General features: G+C 42.8%; 1 protein-coding gene across 3 annotated transcripts in view; it reads left to right on the top strand.

Moving 5' to 3' along the window:
• The first annotated feature begins 2,063 nt into the window (after nt 1-2,063).
• Nucleotides 2,064-24,805, top strand: part of XRN2 (5'-3' exoribonuclease 2) — a 73,005-nt gene continuing 50,263 nt past the window's right edge. The window contains exons 1-13 of one of the 3 annotated variants that reach the window (XM_084776130.1): nt 2,064-2,624; nt 16,073-16,200; nt 16,284-16,395; nt 16,774-16,885; nt 18,259-18,317; nt 18,394-18,483; nt 19,199-19,271; nt 19,677-19,727; nt 20,158-20,315; nt 21,495-21,569; nt 21,655-21,788; nt 21,886-21,943; nt 22,025-22,132. In XM_084776130.1, the coding sequence (XP_084632256.1) occupies nt 2,550-2,624; nt 16,073-16,200; nt 16,284-16,395; nt 16,774-16,885; nt 18,259-18,317; nt 18,394-18,483; nt 19,199-19,271; nt 19,677-19,727; nt 20,158-20,315; nt 21,495-21,569; nt 21,655-21,788; nt 21,886-21,943; nt 22,025-22,132 (1,233 nt within the window). In that variant the 5' untranslated portion in view covers nt 2,064-2,549. Of the gene's footprint in view, nt 2,625-2,775; nt 2,917-16,072; nt 16,201-16,283; nt 16,396-16,773; nt 16,886-18,258; nt 18,318-18,393; nt 18,484-19,198; nt 19,272-19,676; nt 19,728-20,157; nt 20,316-21,494; nt 21,570-21,654; nt 21,789-21,885; nt 21,944-22,024; nt 22,133-24,805 lie in introns of those variants that run through there. The other 2 variants (XM_084776131.1, XM_084776132.1) reach the window with 2 other exon arrangements.

Below are 24,805 nucleotides of genomic sequence, written 5' to 3'. Positions count from 1 at the left end.
AGTCTTTATAATAAACAGGAACTTAGTCCAAAATAGCTTAGAGTAAAATGCTTTTTTGGGTATGTGTGTGTAGGGTGGAGGCTCATGTAATCAACAGACAAACACATTGTTTTAGTTCTTTACTATTGGTGTGATAAAACACTATGACCAAGGCAGCTTAAGAGAAGGGTTTACTTGGGTTCACAGTTCCAAAGGGACCAGAGTCTAGCACCACCAAGGTTTGAAGCACGGCAGCAGGCAGGCATGGTAGCTGGCACAGAACGCTGACAGCTCCCATCTTAAACTGCAAGCAAGGAGCAGAGAGCAAACTGGGAAGGTGGCTTTTGATACTCTTAAAGCCCACTTCCCGTAACACACTTACTCCAGCAAGGCCATACCTCCTACACCTCTCCAGAACGGCCACCAACTGGGGACCAAGCATTCAATTGCCTGAGCCTATGCGGGGAGCAACTCATACAAACCACACTCATCAGCCAAATTACTTAGGCCTGTTGCTCCCATTATAGACTAGCAGAAGGTGCAGGGTTCCCCCCCCCTCCTTTGGTTTTTTGAGACAAGTTCTGACCCAGGCTAGACTCCTTCCTGCCTCTTCAACATCTCCAATGCTAGGATTACTGGTATGTGCCTCCTTGCCAGACTGGGAAGTTCCAGTGTTTATCATCTTACACATTTCAGTCTGTAATAGACTGTGTAGGGAGCGGGGTTGGGCTGCTCAACATAGCAAGCTGCCTGCTCCTAGCAAACAGCCTATGAATTTGTGTTCTTATACGAGCAGAGCACATCCCTGGGGCACCAAAATCTTGACGAGGGGCTGTTTCTAATTAAAACGAGAAATTTCACATGATATTCTGGAATATACATACATACATAGATACATACGTGCACGTGCACACATACACACACACACACACCCCTACCCTTAAGTTAAACACGGGCTAACTATGTCTAAGTTCCACACTAGCATTTAAATGAATTCATTGAACCACTGAGGAAGGGGCAACATTTACTGCCTGACAGGTATCAGAAAGACCATTTGCAGAGGCCTCTTAAGGTGAGCCTCTGGGGTTGAGTATGATTTGTCAGGTGAAAGGCATTCAGGCAAGAGAGACTTCTAGGCTTGAGCAAATGGGCACAAACACCTCCTCTTTCAGACTTCTTTCCTATGCCAGGGGGCAGGGAGGGATAGACAAGAAGACAGACATTTGAAGCCACCAGGAAACAAGGGATAAAAATATGTCTGTTTGAGAACAGAGGATTAAATAATCCTTGCTTGAAGTGAAATGTATGAATAAGCAAGCGATTTAACCCTTAGACAACCTGACTTTACCTATTCTGTTACAAAACAAAACCACAACAACAACCTCCACCACCACCACCCAGTACAGCAAGACCACAGGATGGGTGGAGTTGTCACTCTGTTCGTGCCTCGGGCAAACAATCCTTGCCTCAAGGTCAGGCAGGCTGTTACCCCCACATAGAAAATGGCTCCCACAAAAGCAGCCTTTCCCAGCTTGTACTTTGCCTGCCGCATGCACTGAATCTAGTTCAACTCTTGTTTTTTCTGTCTGGAGAACTCTTTCCCACAGCAGCCAGCAGCCTGACACAGCCAGCCAGGGCGGAAGGCTCAACTGGTGATTAAATAAGACAAGTTTCTTGCCTTAGCATGTTGTAGATATTCAATACATGCTAGAACGCGGTACTAGCAAATGTTGACTCACCGAGTATAGCGGCAAGGCTGTTTAACATCAAATTCTGGCTAGACTGCGTAACTAGAGTGATTTGTTGGACTGAGTGATGGCTCAGCAGTAAAGCAGTCATGCTGCTTTAGCAAAGGAACAGAGTTCGACTCCAGACACAGCTGTTTCTAACTCCAGCTCCAGGGACTCTGACGCCTCTGGCCCCCACAGGTACCAGCACCCGTGCACAAACCCACATGCAGACGTACACACATACTCATAATTAAAAATAAATCTTAAACATATCTTTAAAAGCTGTCTGTGCAAAGCAGATTTTTTTTAAAAAAATTGTAAAATACTTTATGATTCTTTTTCATAGTTCGGGTACAGTCTCGTAAAAATGAGAGGAACCAGGAAATGGAAACTGGAGTGTTGGGCGTGTCCGTTCAGCCCAAGGGTGGTTTGTGAGAAAGGAAGCAAAACAGGCCACGCCTTTCCAAACTCGCGACCACACAGGGAAGGACCTGGTATCGCCGGCCTGCTGAGCCCGGAGTCCTGGGGACTACCGTGGGCGATGGTGTCAGCCCGGAGCCCTGCTCTGGAAGGCTCTGCCGGAGAGCGCCGCGCGTCTGGCCTCCCCACCTAGCCCCACAGCCAGCCCAGGAAGTCCACGGCTCGTGCAGTCTAGGAGAAGCCTCACTTAGCGGAGCTCCTTTCCCGGCTTCCCACGCGGCGGGGTCCTGACGCCACTTCCGGCCGCCGAACGCACGTGGGAGGAAGTGCCCGTGCCCGCGGCCGCGACTCCCGCCAGCCTCGTTGGTTCTACTCTCTGTCGCTGGCAGCGGCCGCTGCCCGGAGCCAAGGCCGCTGGTCATGGGAGTCCCGGCGTTCTTCCGCTGGCTCAGCCGCAAGTATCCGTCCATCATTGTCAACTGCGTGGAGGAGAAGGTGAGGAGGCGGCCAGCACGCCGGAGCGGGGACCCGGCGCGGCACGTCTAGGCCTTGGCCGTCGGGCCCGGGCGCCCGCCCCAGGCATCCTCGCGGGTTCGCGGTTCCAGAGGCGGGCGGGGGGGAGTTGGGGGGCCCGTGGGGGGCGCAGGCGGCTCCTCCCCCGCCTTCCCAGCGGGGCTCCCGAGGCTCCGCCCACGGCTTTGTTTCCTAGGCTGTCCGCCCAGCTCGGGGCTCGCCGGGGCTCCCTGGCTGGGCAGCCCCCTGACGCGCGGGCTGAAGGGTTGGCAGGGTAGGGACCGCTTGTTGTGTGTGTGTGTTGAGCCAGGAGTTCCCGGTGGCCGGATCTAGTGTTTTCAACCCGAGGCTGACCCATTTGTTGAGGTTACCGTGCGTGGAGAGCGGCTAGTTACGGACTAGGGTTGAGGGGTGGGGGGAGCGGTGTGTCCCCGTGGGCTCCGCTGTGCCGGGGCGGGCCGGCTCGCTGTTTCAGTTCCCGGATCCTCAAGCGGTGTTAGATTGTTGGTTTACAGGTAGGCTTTTGTCCGTTCTGATTCGTGAGCTTTGCTTTCGTCGTCCCGGTAGTTCTGTCCCGAGTTCGACTTTGTACTCTGAATTAGACTCGCTGAGTTGGAGAGCTTCCGGGCACATGTGTCCCCTCCTACTTTGGGCTTTCGAACCGAAGAGTTCCCTCCTGTCTCCTAGAACCTAGTTCACGTGCTTACGTTATTTACTTTCTTGTTTCCTGTCTTAGAAGAAACCAAAACCTTTGTTTTGGTGACATTCCTAGTATTTTTTTGTGTTCTCAAAAGACAAATTGCTAAGGTGAATCACTGTTTCCTTGTAAAACTTGGAGTTCCCCTGAGCCAAAGGGAAAGCTACATTTTCTTGTTCGGTCCTTTCCTGTCCGTTCTTCTCGCCAAAGATAGACACTTTGAATTGTTTTGGTTGTCTTTCTAATTTGATTTATCGGTTTTAGATCTATCTAATTCGAGGTAGAAGAGAAATTAGACATTTATTCACCACCACCCCTTTCTTCCTAATGCTAACCATATATCTGACGTTGGTAGATTTTGTAACTTAACGGAGAACTTCTTTAACCGCTTATAGCTCCAAGGCGTGGCACATCCTTTACTCTCGGCATTTGGGAGGTAGACGTAGGCTGTTAACTTGAGTTTGGAGGTCAGACTGGTCTCCGTAGCAAGTACAAAGCAAACCAAGGCTTAAATAGTGAGACTCTTGCAAAACAAAAATTCTATCGCCTATATAACGTATCGTTTTCTAGTTTCTAAGATTGATGTTAGCTTTTTCCCGCCTCAAGCAGTCTTAACTCTTAGGTCCCCTGAACTTTTTAGTTCTCATTCAATCAGGATTGCCAAAGCTTTGACCACACAAGCTATGAGAGAGGTGGTGGTGGTCATGTACGTGATTGTAGTTGAGGCTGCTTGTCTTTTACTAGAGCTAACCCCTGCCCGCTCCCCAGCCCTCCCCCCTCTACTCTCATGGAAAGGGGTCCTGGGAAGCCCAGGAACCACACAGCTCTGAAGGGATAAAATAGAGCAAATGGAAGGCAATCCTGAGACACTGGGGGCGCAGTTACCACCCAGCTCTGAGAGGAAGGCATTGCAGCTGCCAGGGGAGGGTATCCCCCAGCTGAGCTGAGGAGCTCAGGAACCTGTCAGGCCTGGCACATGCCTTTAATCCCAGCACTCTGGAGGCAGAGGCAGGTGGATCGCTGTGAGGCGGATTGCTGTGAGTTTGAAGCCAGCCTGGTCTACAAAGTGAGTCCAGGACAGCCAGGGCTACACAGAGAGACCCTGTCTCAACCACCACCCCTCCCCCCCACCCCAAAAGCTGCAGCCACTTTCCATTTCTTTCTTTTCTTTGCTTCATTGCTTCTTGGCTTCTTCTGATGAGAGAGTCATACCAGGCAGCAAATCTCATAAAATAAATTTATTGGGAGGGTCCAGGGTTGGCTGCCCCTGCTCCTGGGATGAAAATAATTAATTTTCTTTTAAGACAAGGTCTCATTGTGTAGCTTTGGTTGGCTTGGATTCTGCCTGCCTCTGCCTCCCCAGTGCTAGGATTAAAAGTGCTGGCTTCTAGACCCGTCAGTTTTTGTGATATTTGTTTATTTAGCCAAGGTTTTGGTAGCATTTACTGTGTATCAGACGCTGTTTTGAGCACTAGGTTGTTAGGTGCTTATAACAGCTACTTGTTACAGAGAAGAAAATTGAAAAGAGGATTCTTTTAATTATTTTTCAACTTTTTGAAAGTTTTCAATATTTCTGGATAATTTACCCCACTAATTAATGTCAATACCAGTGTGAAAACTAGGAAAGTTATGTGCCTAACTTATGACCCTCCCCTTTTATTCTTTGAAATTGATCAGGCTTTGCTTGCATGTATTAGTTATACATAATGTTTTCACTATGCCATTTGCACATATTTACATAATATATTTAGATACCATTCACCCTTCCCTTATTGCTTTGCTCCCTCCTGCTAATCCCTTTCTTCCCGCTACCCTTCTACATTGACTTTTTCTGTCTATGTATGAACTGGTCACACACAGTGTTTAGTTAGTGTTAACCAAGAGTGGATGACAGTTCTTTGTTTCTTTGTTTGAGACAGGGTTTCTCTGTGTAGCTCTGGTTATCCTGGAACTTGCTGTGTAGACCAGGATGGCCTCAAACTCAAGAGTTCCACCTGCTTCTGCTTTCTGAGTACTGTGATTAAAGGTGTGCACCACCACTGCCACCTGGTAAAAGTTTTTGAGTATGCATGTGTGTGCACAGACACAGGTGCTCCCAGGACAGGAATGGGGTGCAGTGACATGTATGCCTTGGCATGTGCATGGAGGTCAGAGGACAACTTTTGGAAGTCAGTTTTTTCCCTCTAAGCAAGCACCTTTACCCAGTTGAACATCTGGTTGGTCGTAGCTCATTGACTTTCATGTTACATAGTTAGGTTTTGAAATTAATTGATATTGCTGCATGTAGTAACCGTCTCTTGTTTTTGAAATACAGTCACCTTGTATAGCCCAGGCTTTCCAGGAACTCATGATCCTTCCTACTGGGTGCTGAGATTATAGGCATGCACTGCTGTGCCCAGCTTCATTAAAGTTTGTAAATATATACACACATATATATTTATATATGTATATGTAGTTGTATTATATAATATGTATAATGAATTCATTATCATATTCTCATGTGTGTGTATTATGTACTTTGTTTCTCCCCTTCCCCAGACAGTTTCTCTGTATATCCTTGCCTGTCCTGGACTTGGTAGACCAGGCTGGCCTTGAACTCACAGAGATCCACCTGCCTCTGCCTCCCGAGTGCTGGGATTACAGGCATGTGCCACCGTGCCCGGCTCATGCATTTTGCTCTTTATTCTTTCCCATTACTTTCTTTTTTTTTTTTTTTTAAGATTTATTTATTAATTACATATACAGTGTTCTGCCTGCATGTACACCAGAAGAGGAAACCAGATCTTATGATAGATGGTTGTGAGCCACCATGTGGTTGCTGGGAATTGAACTCAGGTCCTCCAGAAGAGCAGACGGTGTTCTTAACCACTGAGCCATCTCTCCAGCCCAATTTCCCATTACTTTCTTTTTGCAGAACTCTAAAACCCGCGTGAGAGAATGTATGAATTATTTGCCTTAGACTGGTTGTTTAGCATAATTTCCAGTTCCATCCATTTCCCCACAAATGGCATAATTTCAGTCATCTTTAGGACTTAATAATAATCTAGTGTGTGTATGTATACATCTGTGTATATGTAATTCTTAGGCTATTTATTTATTTATTTTACTTTTTTGAGACAGGGTTTCTCTGTGTAGCCTTGGATGTCCTAGACTCACTTTGTAGACCAGGCTGGCCTCGAACTCACAGCGATCCACCTGCCTCTGCCTCCCGAGTGCTGGGATTAAAGGCGTGCGCCACCACGCCCGGCCCCTTGGGCTATTTTTATACATTGGATACTGGCTGTTAATGTCTCAGTAAATATGATGTACAGATATTTCTGTTGTTCAGGAGTGGCACTGAAGCCAGACCGCATCTAGTGGGAATTCCAGCTCTTCCTTCTCCCTCCATCTCTCTCCCCTTAACACTCATTTCCATGGTGGCTGTTGTCATGCACTTTGCTTCTAGCAGTGTGTATCACTGTCCCCTAGTACCTCTGCCAGCATATGATGCTTGCTTTATTTATTTATTTCATGTATAAATGCTCTATCTTTATGTATGCCTACATGCCAGAAGAGGGCATCAGATCCCAATATATATGGTAGTCGTGAGCCATTGTGAGGTTGCTGGGAATTGAACTCAGGATCCCTGGAAGAACAGGCAGTGCTCTTAACCACTGAGCTATCCCCCCCCCCTTTTTTTTTTTCTTTTTTGAGGACTTAGATTCTTTCTGCTCCTTCTTCCATGGTGGCATGAAAGTTGATACAGATTTCCCGTTTAGGGACAAACACTTAATAGTCACTTATTCTTGGCTGCTGCTGCTGATTAAAAACAAGCAAACTTTATTATGTGTGTAGGGCGTACCTTCATGTGCCTGTGGAGGACAGAGAGCAAATCTGGTTTTCCTTCTAGCACGTGGGTCCTGGGGTCAAGTTCAGTTTACCAGGTGTGTTGGAGTTAACCTTTACCACATGAGCTGTCCTGCTGGCCCTTTTACTGATTTTGTTTTAATGTTGATTTTTATGTCAAGCTACTTCACAGAAAATGTTTATCAGCCCTAAGAGCTGGTAGGGTCTTTAGGATATTCTTTTGTTTGTTTGTTTGTTTGTTTGTTTGTTACAGGGTTTCTCTGTGTAGCTTTGACTGTCCTGGACTGGCTTTGTAGACCAGGCTGGCCTCGAACTCACAGAGATCCGCCTGCCTCTGCCTCCCAAGTACTGGGATTAAAGGCGTGCGCCATCACCGCCCAGCAGGATATTCTTAAAATTATTGGTGTATGAGAAAATGTGTGCCATAGCAATAGCTTTCACCCACTGAGCTATCTCAATTAACCCATCCTTAGAGTCTTTTTGCGTATAAAGCATCCAGTCTGCAATAGGAATAATGTACTTTGTTCTTTTCTATTTGTATCAAGTTTCTCTGTCTCTTGCGTTTTTACTCCGTCTAAGCATGGCAGTGCTGTATTGTAGATAAGAGTGGACGGAGTAGACACTCTTCGCTGTTTGTAGAGAAAGTGCTCCTCCTGCTGCACTTACTGTTGTCAGTATTGCTCATATATGCCGCTTACTATGTTGAGGTGTGTTTCCTCTGTTCTTAATTTTTTCAGGGCTTTATGATAAAGAAGTGCTGAACTTCTTTGGAAGACTTTTCTGCATCTGAGATCATATGATTTTCTTCACTTTGCTCTATTTATGTAGTGTATTAGATTTGTGTATTCTGATTTGTGTATGTTGAATAATCCCTGTGTCCCTGGAATGAAACACACTTGATTATAAGAGCTTTTTAAAGTGTTGTTGAATTCGGTTTGAAAGTGTTTTAATGAGAATTTTGTGTCTTGTGTTCACAGGAAAGAATGAGCTATCTGTAATTTTGTTGTTGTGTTCATATTTCCTTGTGGTAGCATCAGAGTGGTAACTTTTTTGAGAATGAATTTAGCGGCATTCTTCTCTTTCTGTTGGAGCACCGGTGCTTACTTAAGGATCTGGTAGAATTTAGCAGTGAAGAGTGCAGCCTTGCTCGGCCTGGCCTTTTTTTTTTTGGGTGATGGTGTTACAGCTTCACTGCGCTAGTGGGGCCTGTTAAACACGCTCTTTAAGGTTGGTAGGTCAGAGGTGTCTAGTAACTTTTACACTTCTAGACTTTCCAGTTTATTGGAATAGAGTTTTCAAAATAGTCTCTAATGGGCCTCCGGGTTTCTTTACTATCTGTTGTGGTGTCCACTTCTTTGTTTCCAACTTTATCAGTTTGAATCTTCTCTCATGTGGCTAATTGGGTTAAGATCAGTAGTCAGTCTTTTGCTAGGACCATGCTAATCCAACCTGTTGGTTTGAGTTTGAGTACATGCGTAGGATCAGCCAAATCTTGTTTTTTCATTCCTCTCAGTGAGGAAGAATTGCATTGTTTCCCATTTGGGACTGTTAGAGAAAACCCATGAGCATCTGTGTACATCTTTGTGTCATGGCTACATAGACTTCCACTGTGTGTGGAGACACAGGAGTGAATTGATGAGATTATGTGGTAGGCACATGATTTAACAAGAAAGATCGGGTCTCCAATCTGTAGGTTCAAATTCCGGGGGTCATTTTGACTTCAACAGTAGTACGTGAGAGTTCTCAATTGCGTGACCTCATTACCAACGGCTAGTCTTTCTAGGTTTAGATATTCTAGCGTAGTGTCATCTGAGTGTGGTTTTAAACTTGCATTTTCCTAGTGACAAATGGTAATAGAGCACTTTATCACGTGCTTTGTGTGTCTTAAGCAAGAGGTCCATCCCAGTTTTTTGACCATTTATGCATTAAGAATTATGTTCAGCTTTATTTAGACATTCTAGATAGAAGTCTTTAGGATGATAAATATTTTACACATTATATTTCTGTTAATCTTCAGATTACCCTCTTTAAAGAATATCTTTAGAATTTTTAAATTTTAAATTTTTTCTTTTGGTTTTTCCAGACAGGGTTTCTCTCTGTAACTTTGGCTGTTCTGGACTCGCTTTTTAGACCAGACTGGCATCAAACTCACAGCGATCTGCCTGCCCCTGCCTCCTGAGTGCTGGGATTAAAGGCATGTGCCACCATGCCCAGCAATATTTTAATTTCTATGTTTTGCTTGTATGTATATCTGTGCACCATGGATGTGCAGTTCCTATAGACACCAGAAGAGGGATTCCGAACCCCTTGAATTGGAGTTACAAATGGTTGTGAGCACCCATGTGGGTACTGGGAATCAAACCCAGGTCCTCTGGAGGGGCTCAGTGTATTACCCACTAAGTCGTATCTCTAGTCCCTTAAATTTTTAAATTTTAGTGGTGGATTTAGTACGCTTTTTCTTTTGAAATTTTGCTTTTTGCTGTTGTTAAACTTAAGTTTTTGACTTGGGAGGCAGAGGCAGGTGGATCTCTGTGAATTCGAGGCCACCCCGGTCTACAAAGGAGGTCCAGGACAGCCAGGACTACAAGAGAAACGGTGTCTTGAAAAGAGTTTTTGCTAACATCATTTGAGCTCTTTTCATGTTTTCTTAAAGAAGTTTTTGTCTTTGCTCATTGTGTTTTATTTATTTGTTCATTTATTTATTATGTATACAGTGCTCTGCCTGCACATAACCTGCAGGCCAGAAGAGGGCATCAGATCTCATTATAGATGGTTGTGAACCATCATGTGGTTGCTGGGAATTGAACTCAGGACCTTTGAAAGAGCAGCCAGTGCTCTTAACCTCTGAGCCATCTCTCCAGTCTGATTTCTATTTTTATCATTTTTATTTATTTTTTAATGTGTTAAACCTAGCATTTCTTGGAAAGACCCCAGAGATATGTTGGGTGTTTTGTTTTTTGTTTGTTTGCTTTAACTATTGTTGGGTTCAGTTCACTAAAGTTTTCTTTTTACATGTATATTTACAGTATCTTTTAGTGCTGGTTTGTGTTTTATTTTTTGAGATGGCTCAAAAGATATAGCTCAGGTTGGCTTTGATATTAGTATGATAAGTTGAGTTGATTTTTGAAGGTTTGCATTCTTGGACTAAGTCTTACTTGGCCCTGTTGTGTGTCTCTGTCTCTCTGTCTCTGTGTCTGTGTGTGTGGTTTGTTTGTTCGGTTTTCGAGACAGGGTTTCTCTCTGTAGCCTTGGACTCTGTAGACCAGGCTAGCCACAAACTCACAGTGGTCTGCCTGCCTCTGCCTCCCACGTGCTGGGATTAAAGGCGTGGGTCACCATTCCCGGCTGCTAGTGTTTTGTTGAGGGATTTTTGCATTGATATTCCCATGAAGTGCTCGTCTGTAGCATTTTTCTTGTTATGCTTTGTCTGGATTTGGTGTTAAGATGATACTGCCTCATACAATGAATTAGAAAGTGTTGGAAAGAGTTGATGAATAGGTATGACTTCTTTTTGCATATTTGGTAGAACTTAGCAGTATTGGCTTGGGATTTTCTTTCTGGTTAGTTTTTGAATTACTGATTCAGTTTCTTCACTTATTACTGGTTTGTTTTGATATCTCTTCCTGAGTAGTTTTTGGTATTTGTTTTTTGTTTGTTTTGTTGGTTGCTTGGTTTTTCGAGACAGAGTTTCTCTGTGTAGCCTTGGCTGTCCTGGACTTACTTTGTAGACCAGGCTGGCCTCGAACTCACAGCCCTCTACCTGCCTCTGCTTCCCAAGTGCTGGAATTAAGGGCGTGCGCCACTATACCTGGACGGTATTTATGTCTTTGTACTACTATGTTCATCTGTTCTAATTTGTTGGTTATATATTTATTTATAGTATTTTTATTTTGTTTTTCAAGACAGGATTTCCCTCTATAGCCTTGGCTTTCCTGAACTCCCTTTGTAGACCAGGCTGGCCTTGAACTCAGAGAGATCTACCTGCCTCTGCCTCCCTGAGTGCAAGGAATAAAGGTGTATGCCATGCCTGACTAATTTTGTATTCTTTTTGTTTGCTTTAGGCTTGGTTTATTCCTTTTTGTGGGGTCTTGAAATGGAGAGGGCTAGATTATTGAGAGAGTCTAGCTATGGAAGCAGAGCTGACCTCAAACTCAGGGCCCTGTTGTTTCACTTGACTGAGTGCTATAATACAGAGGTTTACCATATCTCCTCGTTTGATTTGAGATTTTTAAAAAAGGTATGTTTTATATATGTGCGTGTGTGTATACATATGTATGTATATGTATGTATGTATGTATGTATATGTATACACACACACACACAACACACACACAATTAGTGTTTCTTTTTTGGGAGGTTTTCGAGACAGGGTCTCTCTGTGTAGCCTTGGCTGTCCTGGACTCACTCTGTAGACCAGGCTGGCCTCGAACTCACAGCGACCCACCTGCCTCTGTCTCCCGAGTGCTGGGATTAAAGGCGTGCGCCACCACGCCCAGCAGTGTCTGTTTCTATGTATGTACATTATATACATACTTGCTTGGTACCCAAAGAGGCTAGATGAGGGTGTTCTTTGTTTTATTTTTTAAATTTTTTGGGATTTCCGTACAGGGTTTCTCTGTGTAGCCCTGGCTATCTTGGAACTCACTTTGTAGATCAGGTTGGCCTCTGCCTCCAAAGTGGTCCACCATCACCAGTGTCAGAAGATGTTCTTTTGTTAGCACCTTCTACAGTTTTATTTTGAGGGCTGATGTGATGGCTCTGGAGGTAGAAGGATATACTTTCAAGCCCAGCAGCCTGCGTTTGAGCTTTGTAACCCACATGGTGGAAAGAGAGGATCTATTAGGTTGTCCTTTGACCTCTACATGGGCGCAGACAAATAAATGTAATGAAAAATTGCAAGTATTTTGCAGTGTAGAGAGTTAGCTCTGTAGTTTGCTGCTTTTGTGGAGGACCCATGTTCAGTTCCCAGCAGCTATCATGGGCAGCTCACAGCTATGCAACTCTGGTTCTGCGGGGTCCAGTGCCTTGTTTGGGCCTCCAAGGGCGCACATGCGGTGCACATGTAGACAAACAGGCACACATACATACATGCTGTATTCACTGTGGCTTTCTTACATTGGTTGTTTGCCTGATTCTTTTTTCTGTTAACTTTTACTCAGCGTGTTTGAGTCTTAACTATGTTTCTTATGGATAAGATATATTTTGTTCCACTGGCTTTCTTTGGTGTACTTGCAGCATAATTGTGAGTATATTTGGATTTGTGTCTGCTGTTTGACCTTTTCTTTCCTATGTTTCATGTAGTTTTTCTTCCAGTGTTTTTCACTTTCTGTTCACTGAATGAACCCCTAAGTGAACATTTTCTAATGTTGCTGTTGGTTTTTTTTTTTTAAGGTTTATTTATTATGTACACAGTGTTCTGCCTGTATGTATGCTAGCAGGCCAGAAGAGGAAACAGATCTCACTATAGATGGTTGTGAGCCAATGTGTGTGTGTTCATAGCATATTATGGTGACTATGTGCCATGTCGTGTACATGGTGGCCAGAGGACAGTTTTTCAGTGATGAATCTGTCCACTTTTATGGGGCTTCTGGGGATTGAAATCAGGTGGCCAGGATTGCTCAGCAAGTACCTTTACCCTCTGAACCATCTCACTGACCTATATGTTTTAAAATTAAATTTATTTTATTTATTTGGGGGCTATGGGTACATGCCATGGTGTGCATATGGAGGTTGGCTCCAACTTCAGTCATTAGGCTTGGCGGCAAGGGCCTTTCCTCTCAAGCCATCTCGCTGGCCTTCATCTTCATTGTTTAATGATAACTTTCCTAGATCCCTAGATAAAAGCTTTCCTTGGTTAACGCTTTTATACTATCCTGCTTCCCTGAGGAGTAAGGTGTTACTCTTACTGAGGTTCTGTCCGAAGTTGCTAAGCATTACTATATTTTTATTTACAGTTTTTAGATTTATTGTTTTCTGTGAGTGTTTTGCCTGCTGGTATGCACGCGTATGGGGCTCTTTGGAGTACAGAAGAGGGCATTGGATCCACTGCCATGTAGGTGCTGGGAATCTAATCTGGGCTCCCTACAAGAACAACAAATACCTTCCTCTGCGCCCGAGAACACCAAGCTACACACCATAAGAGAACCTGCCTCAGACCCAGATAGGGCCCATGTTTGTCACTCCATTCTCTGTGAGCACCTACGAACCCTGCTTAGTTTATTCTGTGGACTGTGTTCTCATGGTGTCCTTGACCCCTCTGACTCTGCAGTCCTTTGTTCCCTCTTCTGCAGAGCCTAGTGTTGCCTGTGAGTCTGCATCTGCTCCCATCAGTTGCTGGATGATGCCACTGATGACATTAGGGCTAGGCGCTGATCTATGAGTATAGCAGAATATCATTAGAATCATTTCATTGGCTTTCATGTTTGGTTCTATCTCGAGTCTCTGGGCTGTCCTACCTCTGATTCCTGGCCATCCAGGCAGTGTCAGGCATGGCTTCCCTCTCATGGCATGGTCCCCAAGTTGGACCAGTTATAAGTTGGCTACTTGAACACGTTGTGTGCTACTGCCAACATTGCCCTAGCACATCTTTTTAAAGATTTATTTACTTGGGCTGGAGAGATGGCTTAGAGGTTAAGAACACTGGCTGCTCTTCCTAAGGTCCTGAGTTCAATTCCCAGTAACGACATGATGGGTCGCAACCGTCTATTATGAGATCTGGTGTCCTTTTCTGGTCTGCAGGAGTTACATGCAGGCAGAACATTGTATACATAATAAATAAATACATCTAAAAAAGATTTATTTACTTATATATACAGTGTTCTGCCTACATGTGTACCTGCCCACTGGAAGAGGGCACCAGATCTTATTATAGATGGTTATGAGCCACCATGTGGTTGCTGGGAATTGAACTCTTAACCTCTGAGCCATCTCTCTAGCCCACCCCAGCACATCTTGCAGCCAGAACAGTGTGTAGATTGAAGGTTTTGTGGCTAGGTTGATGTCCCAGTCCCACTGGTTCAGGCTCTGTATTCCCCATTACTAGGCTTCTCTAGGGTCACTAGTAGATTCCAGGGAGTTTCCATTCCTTAGCTTTCTCCATCATCCCCAGGTGCTCCCCTCCTCATTTCCAGTACTCTGTCCCTCCATCCTTCCTACATTGTGTCAGTGCACCACATTTTCTTTATCCGTTCTTTGGCTGAGGGACATCTAGGTTGTTTCCAGTTTCTGGCTATTAGGAACAAAGCTGCAGTGAGCATAGTTGAACAAATGTCCCTGTGGTAGGAGGGAACTTCCATTGGGTAGATACCATTCTGACAGGTGTAAGACGTTATCTCAGAGTTGTTTTGATTTGCATTTCCTGATGGCTAAGGATGTTGAACATTTCTTTAAGTACCTCTTAGCCATTTGAGATTCCTCTGTTGAGAATTCGCTGTTTAGATGTGCACTCCTGTTTTTTAAATTGGATTATTTGATTCATTGATATCTAGTTTATTGAGTTCTTTATATATTTTGGATATTAGCTCTCAATCAGATGTCAAGTTGGTGAAAATCTTCCTATTCTGTACGCTGTTGTCTTGTCCTATTGATAGTGTCCTTTGCCTTACAGAAGCTTTTCCGTTTCATGAGGTCCCATTTATTAATTGTTGATCTTAGAGCCTGTGTTACTGGTGTTCTGTTCAGGAAGAATGCCAGAAGAGTGCATCAGATCTCATTATAGGTGGTTGTAAACCACCATGTGGTTGCTGTGAGTTGAACTCAGGACCTTTGGAAGAACAGACAGTGCTCTTAACCTCTGAGCCATCTCTCCAGCCCCTAGGAAGTTGTCTTTTGTGCTAATGTGTTCAAAGCTATTCCCCATTTTCTCTTCTGTTAGGTTCAGTGTATCTGGTTTTATGTTGAGGGCTTTGATCCATGTGGACTTGAGTTTTGTGCAAGGTGATAGATACTGATCTGTTTGACTTCTTCTGCATACTGACATCCAGTTAGACCAGCACCATTTGTTGAAGGTGCTGTCTTTTTTCCATTGTGTGATTCTAGCTTCTTTATAAAAAACAGGTGTCCATAGGGGTGTGGATTTATTTGTGGGTCTTGCAACCTTTCTGTTTTGTTTTGTTTTTAGGTTTTCTTTTGACCTGGGTTCTTACTCTATCACTGTGGAACTTACTGTATCGCCTGTTAGCCTTAACAGCAGGGCACTTTCTCAGCCTCCTGAGTGCTGTGCTCAGGTGTCAGATACTACACCTGGCTTGTGAGAGCTTTTGAGAAGTGAGTGGGCCTCCATAATGTGGGTCAGGCTCTTTTAGGTATTTGGTATGGGTAGCACTGGGAAAATAGGCAAGGCTAAGTAAGACACAGATGCTTCTGTGTTTCAGTGATTAAAGTCTGGACTGGAAATGAGATCACGTGACAGTGGTTGTGGCGTTCTAGGTGTGATGTTACAGCATGACAGCATGCTCATGCATGGAGGAAGACAACCGGAAAGGCATTTTAGGTTAAATTGACAGAACTTGTTGATGTGAATGGTGAGGGAAGTGACCTTACTTGGATAACTCAGTGATTTCACATAATTAACTTGAATTGGGCCAGGTTTGATGGCGCACGCCTCTAATCCCAGCACTTGGGAGGCAGAGGCAGGCAGATCACTGTGAGTTTGAGGCCAGCCTGGTCTACAAAACAGGATAGTCAAGACTACACTGAGAGACCCTGTCTCAAAACAAAAAACAAAACAAAACTTGAATTAGAAGCCATTCACATTTTAATGGGTTAATTTGATTCTGTTTGTACTTGTTTTATTTCCAGTTGTGAAATTAAATCAGTTCATGTTATGCTTAGTACCTGCCTTGTTTAGATCCGAACAATCAAACTGTTACTTACCACCTCTCCATAGCCAAAAGAATGCAATGGTGTAAAGATTCCAGTTGATGCCAGTAAACCTAATCCAAATGATGTGGAGTTTGATAATCTGTATTTGGATATGAACGGAATCATCCATCCCTGTACTCACCCTGAAGACAAGTACGTGATCTGTCTTTGCCTTTGATAGTGCCAGTCACAACAGAAGTGCTGTATCCTATTATAGTGCCTCCTTATCATTACAGACCAGCACCAAAAAACGAAGATGAAATGATGGTTGCAATTTTTGAGTACATTGACAGACTCTTCAGTATTGTAAGACCAAGAAGACTGCTCTACATGGCGATAGATGGAGTGGTACGTGCTGGGGTCGTTACAGGCCTCTGTTCTCTGAGTAGCTCAGTGAAAGTCAGCTGAGTAGTGAGGAGTGGAGACTGTGGTTAATTTCGTAAAGAAAAGCCTCACGCTTCAACAAGTCATTGACTCTTCGTACTTATTTTGAGTCATTTGCCGTCATGTACTATGGCTATTGACTACTCTTTTGACGTGACATAGACTGATGAGTGAATTTAGTTATTTAAGAGTACTAGATGACTGACACATGCAAAGGCGTTAAAGAGAAGAGGCAGTTTGAATTTACTATAGGGATAAAAGAAGGGTTGAAAATAATGTATAGATTTGCTTATGAATATTTTGAATAGCATTATGTAAACATGAGATGACACGTCCTTTTAGGCACCACGCGCCAAAATGAACCAGCAACGTTCCAGAAGGTTTAGAGCATCAAAGGAAGGGGTGGAAGCCGCAGCTGAGAAGCAGCGGGTCAGAGAGGAAATACTTGCGAAAGGTAGGGAAAGCTTATCTTTAAGTTGAACCCTTTCCCTTTTTCTGCATTTCTCAGTGCTCTACAATTCCTGGTGGGTACTTAGGTTAGAGGTAAGTTTCAGAGAAGAGGAAGTGGGAGAGGGACCCGCGGCCACTGGAAGCCAGTCTCCGCAGCCCAGTGCTCGTGGTGTGGCGTGTGGTGGCTCTGTTTCTGAGACAGGCTCTCTGTAACAGCCCTAGCTGTCATGGACCGCTCTCTGTAGACCAGCGGGCCTACAAATCAGAGACCCTTCTACCTCTCCCTTCCTAGTGCTTGGCTTCATCAGGTTTATTTGTTGGTATTTGCTACCCACAGCATATAATAAATGGAAAAGACATGATTATTTGGGGAGTGTGTGTGGGTCACTAAAATTGCACTTTACATCTATAGAAAAGGTGTCATGGACCTGCATTTATAAATTTATAAATATCTTAATTTATTTGGAAGTGTAAAATGTGTAAGTACATAGATATTTAGCCATGGCTTGTAATTAAGACTCCCTCCAACCCCCACCTCAGGCTATCCAGGAACTCACTCTAGACCAGGCTAACCTTGAGCTCAGAGATCTGCCTGCCTCTGCCTCCCAAGTGCTTAGATTAAAGGCGTGCGCCACCACTACCCCCCAGCTGCAATTAAGGCTCTTCTGCCTTGTTTATGATAGAATATTTTGATGATTTATTAAGAACTATTGTCAGCTGGGCTTAGTGGCACACACCTTTAATCCCAGCCTTTGGGAGGCAGAGGCAGATGGATCACTGTGAGTTCCGAGGCCAGCCTGGTCTATAAAGTGAGTCCAGGACAGCTCAGGCTACATAGAGAAACCCTGTCTCAAAAAACAAACAAACAAACAAACAAACAAAACCCCCCAAAACTATTGTCAACATTAAAACCATTAGCTCATGTTCTATTACAGAGGAAGGACTTCATGATTTCTGTTTCTGTGTTGTAGTATCTTTTGTATATACTGTGTATTGTTTGACAATCTTGTTAAAGCATCGTGACCCATTTTGGGGGTTGAATAACCCCTACACAGCAGTCTGCATATCAGGTATTTACACTTTGATTCATAACTAGCAAAATTACAGTTATGAAGTAGAAATTAGCCTAATATTATGGTTGGGGTCACCATAACATAAGGAGCTATATCAAAGGGTCACAGCAGGGAAGGTTGAGAGCCACTGTGGTGAAGCTTAGTTTAACTTGAAAGGAAAAATGCTATTTTCTTCTTGGAGAGGGAGTCATCTTTTTCTTATATGAAAACATCTTTCTTTCATATTTGAATTTTCTTGTCACTGTTCTGACTCACTATTGATTACTTTTTATGGGGAAAACAAAACATTGCCTCTTTTGTCTAGGTGGCTTTCTCCCTCCAGAAGAAATAAAAGAAAGATTTGACAGCAACTGTATTACACCAGTAAGTAGTCTCAGGCTTTGCTAGCTACTGCTAACTCTTAAATGATAGGTTAATTTCTTTCTTTCTATCATTTTAGGGAACCGAGTTCATGGACAATCTTGCTAAATGCCTTCGCTATTACATAGCTGATCGTTTAAATAATGACCCTGGGTGGAAAAATTTGACAGTAAGTTTCATACTTTGGTACTTCAGAAAGATTAAGGTGATCATCCGAGGCAGTCCTTTGATATAACTGATATTATTTATCCCTTTCCCCCTATAAAATGCTAGTTGGCTGACAGAGAAAAGAGTAGCTTTCCAGGTTATTGGAAATGCCTTGCATGGCCAGGTTTTATATAGCTGATTTTTTTTTCTCTTAATGCCAATTTTGTTCTCTTACCTCACTGTGAAGCCGTAAAATGGATTCATAATTTTAAAAAATATACATATAAGAACGTAGTTTTTAACTGGAAAGTAGATTTCTCATTAGATATCAAAATGTAGCAGATTTTGGGACTGTATTTGCAAATGGATATTTCTCAGGAAGATTTAAGTAAAACTCGAGTGAACTTTTCTGTAATAGTAGCTTAAGGTGTGTTTCAATTAGACTTGATAAACCTTTTATTGATTGCTCTTGGGGTCTGAATGATTTGGTCCTGTATTCTTGGTAGTCAGCAGTCAGCCCTTAGGTGCTGACCTAGCCGTTTGATTCCTTTCCATCCTATGTGATACGTTAGTTATCCGTGCTGTGGTGTTAGTGTTTAGCATGTACCTTCTCTAGAGGTTGTTCCACTAATACCACATTGATGAAATTGTCTTAGTTTTTCTTAAGACAGTCAGTTCGCTTTGTTCTGGTAGAAACTGGGGAGATGAACTAAGCATATAAAAACCTTTTTTAATAGGTTATATTGTCTGATGCTAGTGCACCTGGTGAAGGAGAACACAAAATCATGGATTACATTAGAAGACAAAGAGGTAAAATTAAAAAGTATTTGATTGTATGTTGTTATAATGAATATAACCAAGGCTGCAGATGTAGCTTTGTTGTTGTTGTTGTTGTTTTTTGAGACAGTTTTTCCTCTGTGTATCCTTGGCTGTCCTGGACTTACTTTGTAGACCAGGCTGGCCTCAAACTAACAGTGATCCACCTGCCTCTGTCTCCCAAGTGCTGGGCTAAAGGTGTGTGCCATTGGGGATGTAGCTAAATGGTAGAAGATGAATTTAGCACACGAGGTACATTGGGTGTTATTCCCAGTACTGCCTAACAGTGAACAGGCAGGCTATTAGGTAGGGAGTACTTGGCAAGTTGTGGTACTTCTGTTGTGTATAGTATGTTTCTAAAATACAACTTCCTCTCCCCCCTCCCCCTTTTTTTTTAAGCCCAGCCTAACCATGACCCAAATACTCATCATTGTTTGTGTGGAGCTGATGGTAAGTGTCTTCCTGAGGATCTACTGTTCTTGGATTTAAACCAGAGTATGTTGGCGTGTTGTTGGGTGATGGGTATTTTAGGGATGGTTACAATTCTCAGATGTCTTGCTTAAGTTTAGAAGGAATCACTGTTGATTTGCTATTTTACTGTGGCCAGTGATCTCCTGTCAAACTTTAGGCATCACGTCCTTGACATTACAATGGGCAGTTTCCCAAATGTTACCTTAGTGGTGGTTATTATAGGTCCATGTCTCCAAATGACTTGGTAGATGGAGAACCTACTGCTAGGACGGATGACTTCTTAAATTTGCTGCCTTTGCTCTGTGTTCAGTGGGGACCTTTTCTTGTGTCATTGGTTAGTAGTACTTTGATTATGGTAAAGGATCCTTCCAAAGTACCATTCACTTATTGTTTTCTTATTGATTGATAGCTGATCTCATTATGCTTGGCCTTGCTACCCATGAACCTAACTTCACCATAATCAGAGAAGAATTCAAACCAAACAAACCCAAACCATGTGCTCTTTGTAATCAGTTTGGACATGAGGTCAAGGATTGTGAAGGTTTGCCAAGAGAAAAGAAGGGAAAGGTAAGAGCTTTAAGATGGATATTACCCTATTTGAAAAGTCTGTTATCATGGGAAGATACGGACACTGCCACAAAGTATACCATTTCAGCCACTTTAAAATACGCCATTAGCCACCGACTCTATTCAGACTGCCTCATAAAAATATTTCACAGAAATGCAGCTTTTGAAATAATGTGAAGCAAATCTGTATTCACAAGTTTAACATACTCATTCTTTCTACTTTATATTTTTCCAATGTAATTTATCTTCCCATGAAGGTAAGTTCTTACAGATAATGATTCCCATGAATGTGAATGTTTATGAAGATGTTTCAAAAGATTACTTTTTTGGGGGGGTTTTCAAGACAGTTTCTCTGTGTAGCCTTGGCTGTCCTAGACTTGCTTTGTAGACTAAGCTGGCCTCAAATATATTAAGCATCATGTTACTTTTTTGTTTTTTCTGTTTTGTTTGAGCTTACTTGGTTGAAGTCCCTTCTACATGTGTTTCTACTTGGGAATTTGGTGCTTGGGGAAAAAGTGAAAAACATTTAAATATAGTATACTATATGATTTCACACAGGCAGTGCAATAAATGAAGTATACATGAATCTGGGTACAAATGGTCACAGAAATGGGACTAGTGGATTATTTGTCAAAATATGGAAAATATGCTTGGACGAAGGTGTTTTGTTGGCAAATAAGTCTTTCATAGTGACCTATGAATTAAGAATGTTTTCTGATTTTCTTTAAAATATTTTAGTTTGTGTGTGTGTCTATGAGACACACACACACACTCACTCATTCATATTGGAGCTGGAGTTAAAGCTTGTGAGCTTCCTGACTGTGGGTGGTGGAAACTGAACTTGGGTTCACTGAAGGAACATTAAATGCTCTTAACCATTGAGCCATCTCTCCAGCTTCCTTGTACTCTTTTTTTTTTAAAGGGGTTTAAAAGTGTTCTGGAACACGAAAGAATATTCACCTGCATATGTCTCCCCAAAAGTAAAATCTGTACATCTGGCCCTTCATACCATATGCTGATTTCTGATCTAGGTGTGCTTGTTGTAAAATGGTTTGGTGCATATTTCAAATTTTAGTATTTAAATATTAAATGATTCTTAAGTTAGAAAAACCTCAAGATTTGTATGGCTGGAAAAAATGAGAGCATTGGGCTGGACATGGTCTCCTCTGTCTCTTACAGCATGATGAGCTTGCAGATAGCCTTCCTTGTGCAGAAGGGGAGTTTATCTTCCTTCGCCTGAATGTCCTTCGAGAGGTATGCTTCAATGGTTATTGAAATTGGAATTTCTAAAATACGTTCTTTTTATTGCTTTAATGTCAGCACTCTGTTTTGGTTGTAGTATCTGGAAAGAGAGCTCACCATGGCCAGTTTACCATTTCCGTTTGATGTGGAGAGGAGCATTGATGACTGGGTGTTCATGTGCTTCTTTGTGGGCAATGATTTCCTTCCTCACTTGCCATCATTAGAGATTAGGTATGTTTTTCTGTGGGATGTGCCAGGGACCCTCTCAGCCTTCTTGACTTTACAGAGCCCACTGTCCTAATGAATAATGTTTATTTCCTGGTGGCAGGGAAGGTGCAATTGACCGTTTAGTTGGCATATACAAAAACGTGGTACATAAAACTGGGGTAAGTTTATTCTTGAGTAATTTTAAAACAAGTATTTGGTTTTTTAAGAAGATCGTTTTACATGTATTTTATCACTTACAGGGTTACCTTACAGAAAGTGGTTATGTCAATCTGCAAAGAGTACAGATGATCATGTTAGCAGTTGGTGAAGTTGAGGATAGCATTTTTAAAAAGAGAAAAGATGATGAGGTAAATACATTGCAGTAGCTGAAATTGCTCCTGTCTCTCCTAGGCTGTGATGCACTTTTACGTGTCTGAGTGTGTTGAGCTATCACTGTTGTGTTGTCACGGATGTAATCCCAAGCCTTGGTTCTTATTTATTTTATAAAGGCTGTTATGTTTACTGTGTGGAATTATGTTTTGTACATTATTTGAGTTGAGTTGTAATTTTCCTTTCCTAACCTTATTTTGGGTTTAAATCTAAAAACTTGAAGCCTAGGTTGGCATTGAGCTAGTGGCTGTCATGTTTTATAGGCACTATTTATAGTCTAGAAACAGGGTCAGGCCTAGGAGTTGAGGTGTAGGATCTGGCTGAGTTGGACGACACCAGTTAGGGCAGTATGACAGAAGGAGGTAGGCTCTGTGGAGGGTGGTGGCTCCTAAGTAAGTGGAAGGGTAAAGGAAGGAAGTAGAGTGACAAAGCACCTGGAAGCTGATGATGTCGGACTTGCAAGTGCTTGTGGAGAAGTCCAAGCTGTCTTGGGCAGTTCAGAGTTTGTTAGTTCTTTGCAGTGAGGTAGCAAATACTGTCGGAATAGGAAATTGGGGTGAGGGACAGATACAAAGTGAAGATCATTTGGAGATGAGTGTGAGGGTACTACAGGATATGACATGGGAACGCCTTGAAAACAGTTTTAGAACTGTGGTTGATGGGAAGAGGTACGTGAAGCCTTGAGTGAAAATGTGAAATTTTATAGGAGCTTGTGTGAAAGTGCCCCACAGGAGTATGAGAGGAGGCTGTAATCCCAGCACTTGGGGAGGCAGAGACAGGTGGATCTCGTTGAGTTTGAGGCCAGCCTGTCCAGGACAGCCAAGGCTACCCAGAGAAACCCTGTTTCAGGAAGGAAAAACAAAGAAGAAGGAAAAAGAAAGAAAGAAAGAAAGAAAGAAACCGGGTCTAGAGAGCTCTAAGGATATCCCTAAATAGAAGCTAAGGTTAGAGTGACTTAGTCATGTCAGCTAGTGGTTGGCTGGAGGGGCAGCAGCCTAGCGGCAGAGCGGCTGCAGATTGGTTGTAGGCATAGCAAGGAGACGGATGGGGGAAATGAGCTATAGTAGGTTCTTATGGGAACAAAATCCTGATTTCATAAAGACTCAGGCTATACTGAGCAAAGAGCAAGTAGTGGTTATATTGTTTCTGTTTTCTTCAACTTTGTATACCACAATTCTCTTCTTCTAGTTTTAGGACTTTTGCCTTTCTTACATATTTTTTTTTTCTAGTTGTCTTCAGTATTTAGTTGATTTTTTCCCCCCCAATTATCTACTGGAGCAGCTGTTTTGTTGTGTGTGTGTGTGTGTGTGTGTGTGTGTGTGTGTGTGTGTGTGTGTGTGTATGTTTTACTGTATCTTCAACATTTATAGTGTTTTTTCTTTATTGATATTCATACTTAACAAAAAGTAATGTATGCTATATTATATCTTGGTATAAAAACCCCATGTAAGAGCAGTTTTTATATGTGGCTTTAGTGGATGCTCTACTACTAAATATTAATGATAATTTAGCCTTAAAGGGGACGGGATTTGATTTCTACCATAGTGTTTCAGACTTAATATGGTTTCTGGCTGACCTTGCTGAGAGGAGGGTATAATTAAGCTCTGGTGTCCCTGAAGTCATATTGTCTTTCCCCATGGCTATACAACAGGGGAGAACATCAGATTTTTGTTATGAAACTTCTATGTTTGTGGCTTTTGGCAAATTCATAAAGGCGTTCATAGCACATAAAAATTAAAGACCAGTAACGTTCATACTGGCAATGTACCAACCTTTAGAGCCAAATATTCATTAGGGCACAGAATGGAAGGAAGGCTTCAGAAAACGATGTGTCAGTAGTTATTAAAATTGAGTGGTTAAGGGCTGGAGAGATAGCTCAGTGGTTAAGAGCACTGCCAGCTCTTCCAGAGGTCCTGAGTTCAAGTCCCAGCAACCACATGGTGGTTCAAAACCATCTATAATGTGATCTGTGCCCTCTTCTGCAGATAAAGCACTCAGTTAAAATAAGTAAATCTTTTTTTTTTTTTTTTAGAAAATGGAGTAGTTAAGGCTGCATTGTGGTGCTGTAGTTTATGAATTTTGGTAATCCTTAATATGAGCTTAGCTATGTGGCAAGGTTTTGATTGCCGGTGATAAGGCAGGAGACCAAAAAAAAAAAAAAAAAAAAAAAAAAACCAGACAAAAATGTCTACCCTCCGGAAGCTTGTGTTCTTTAGGGGGAGATGGACAACACAGTAGCCAGCTCATCCTTGTAATGTAGTAGGGTTTAGATGCCGTTAGGATAAACACTATTTGGCAAAGTTGTAAAGGCCAAATTGCAGTTCTAGAAAATACAGCAAGAAGGCCTTACTGAGAGATGAGTGTGAATAAAGGCATGAATAATGTGAAGGAGTGGATGTGCCTTGTAGGTATTGAGAGGAAGGGGTTAAACCCCAGATGGACAGCAGTGCCAAGGCTCTGGACAGGAGCTGCCATGTCTGTGTGCTGAGTAAATAGCAAGGAGCAGGCTGTATGTGGCAGGGTCAGAGGAGGCAAGGCAGATTAGAGTGTTGGTGTAAAGTTCCAAAAAGGGATGGGGGCCAGCTGTAGGTACCTTTATAGGCTATTTTAAGAACTTAGCTTTATTATACACCAATGGAGGGTTCTGGATA

The sequence above is a fragment of the Acomys minous genome, assembly GCF_964271855.1.
Source record: "Acomys minous genome assembly, chromosome: 3".
Lineage (NCBI taxonomy): Eukaryota > Metazoa > Chordata > Mammalia > Rodentia > Muridae > Acomys > Acomys minous.
The sequence above is the reverse complement of the archived record's forward strand: the minus strand, read 5'-3'. Positions and strand labels throughout refer to the sequence as shown.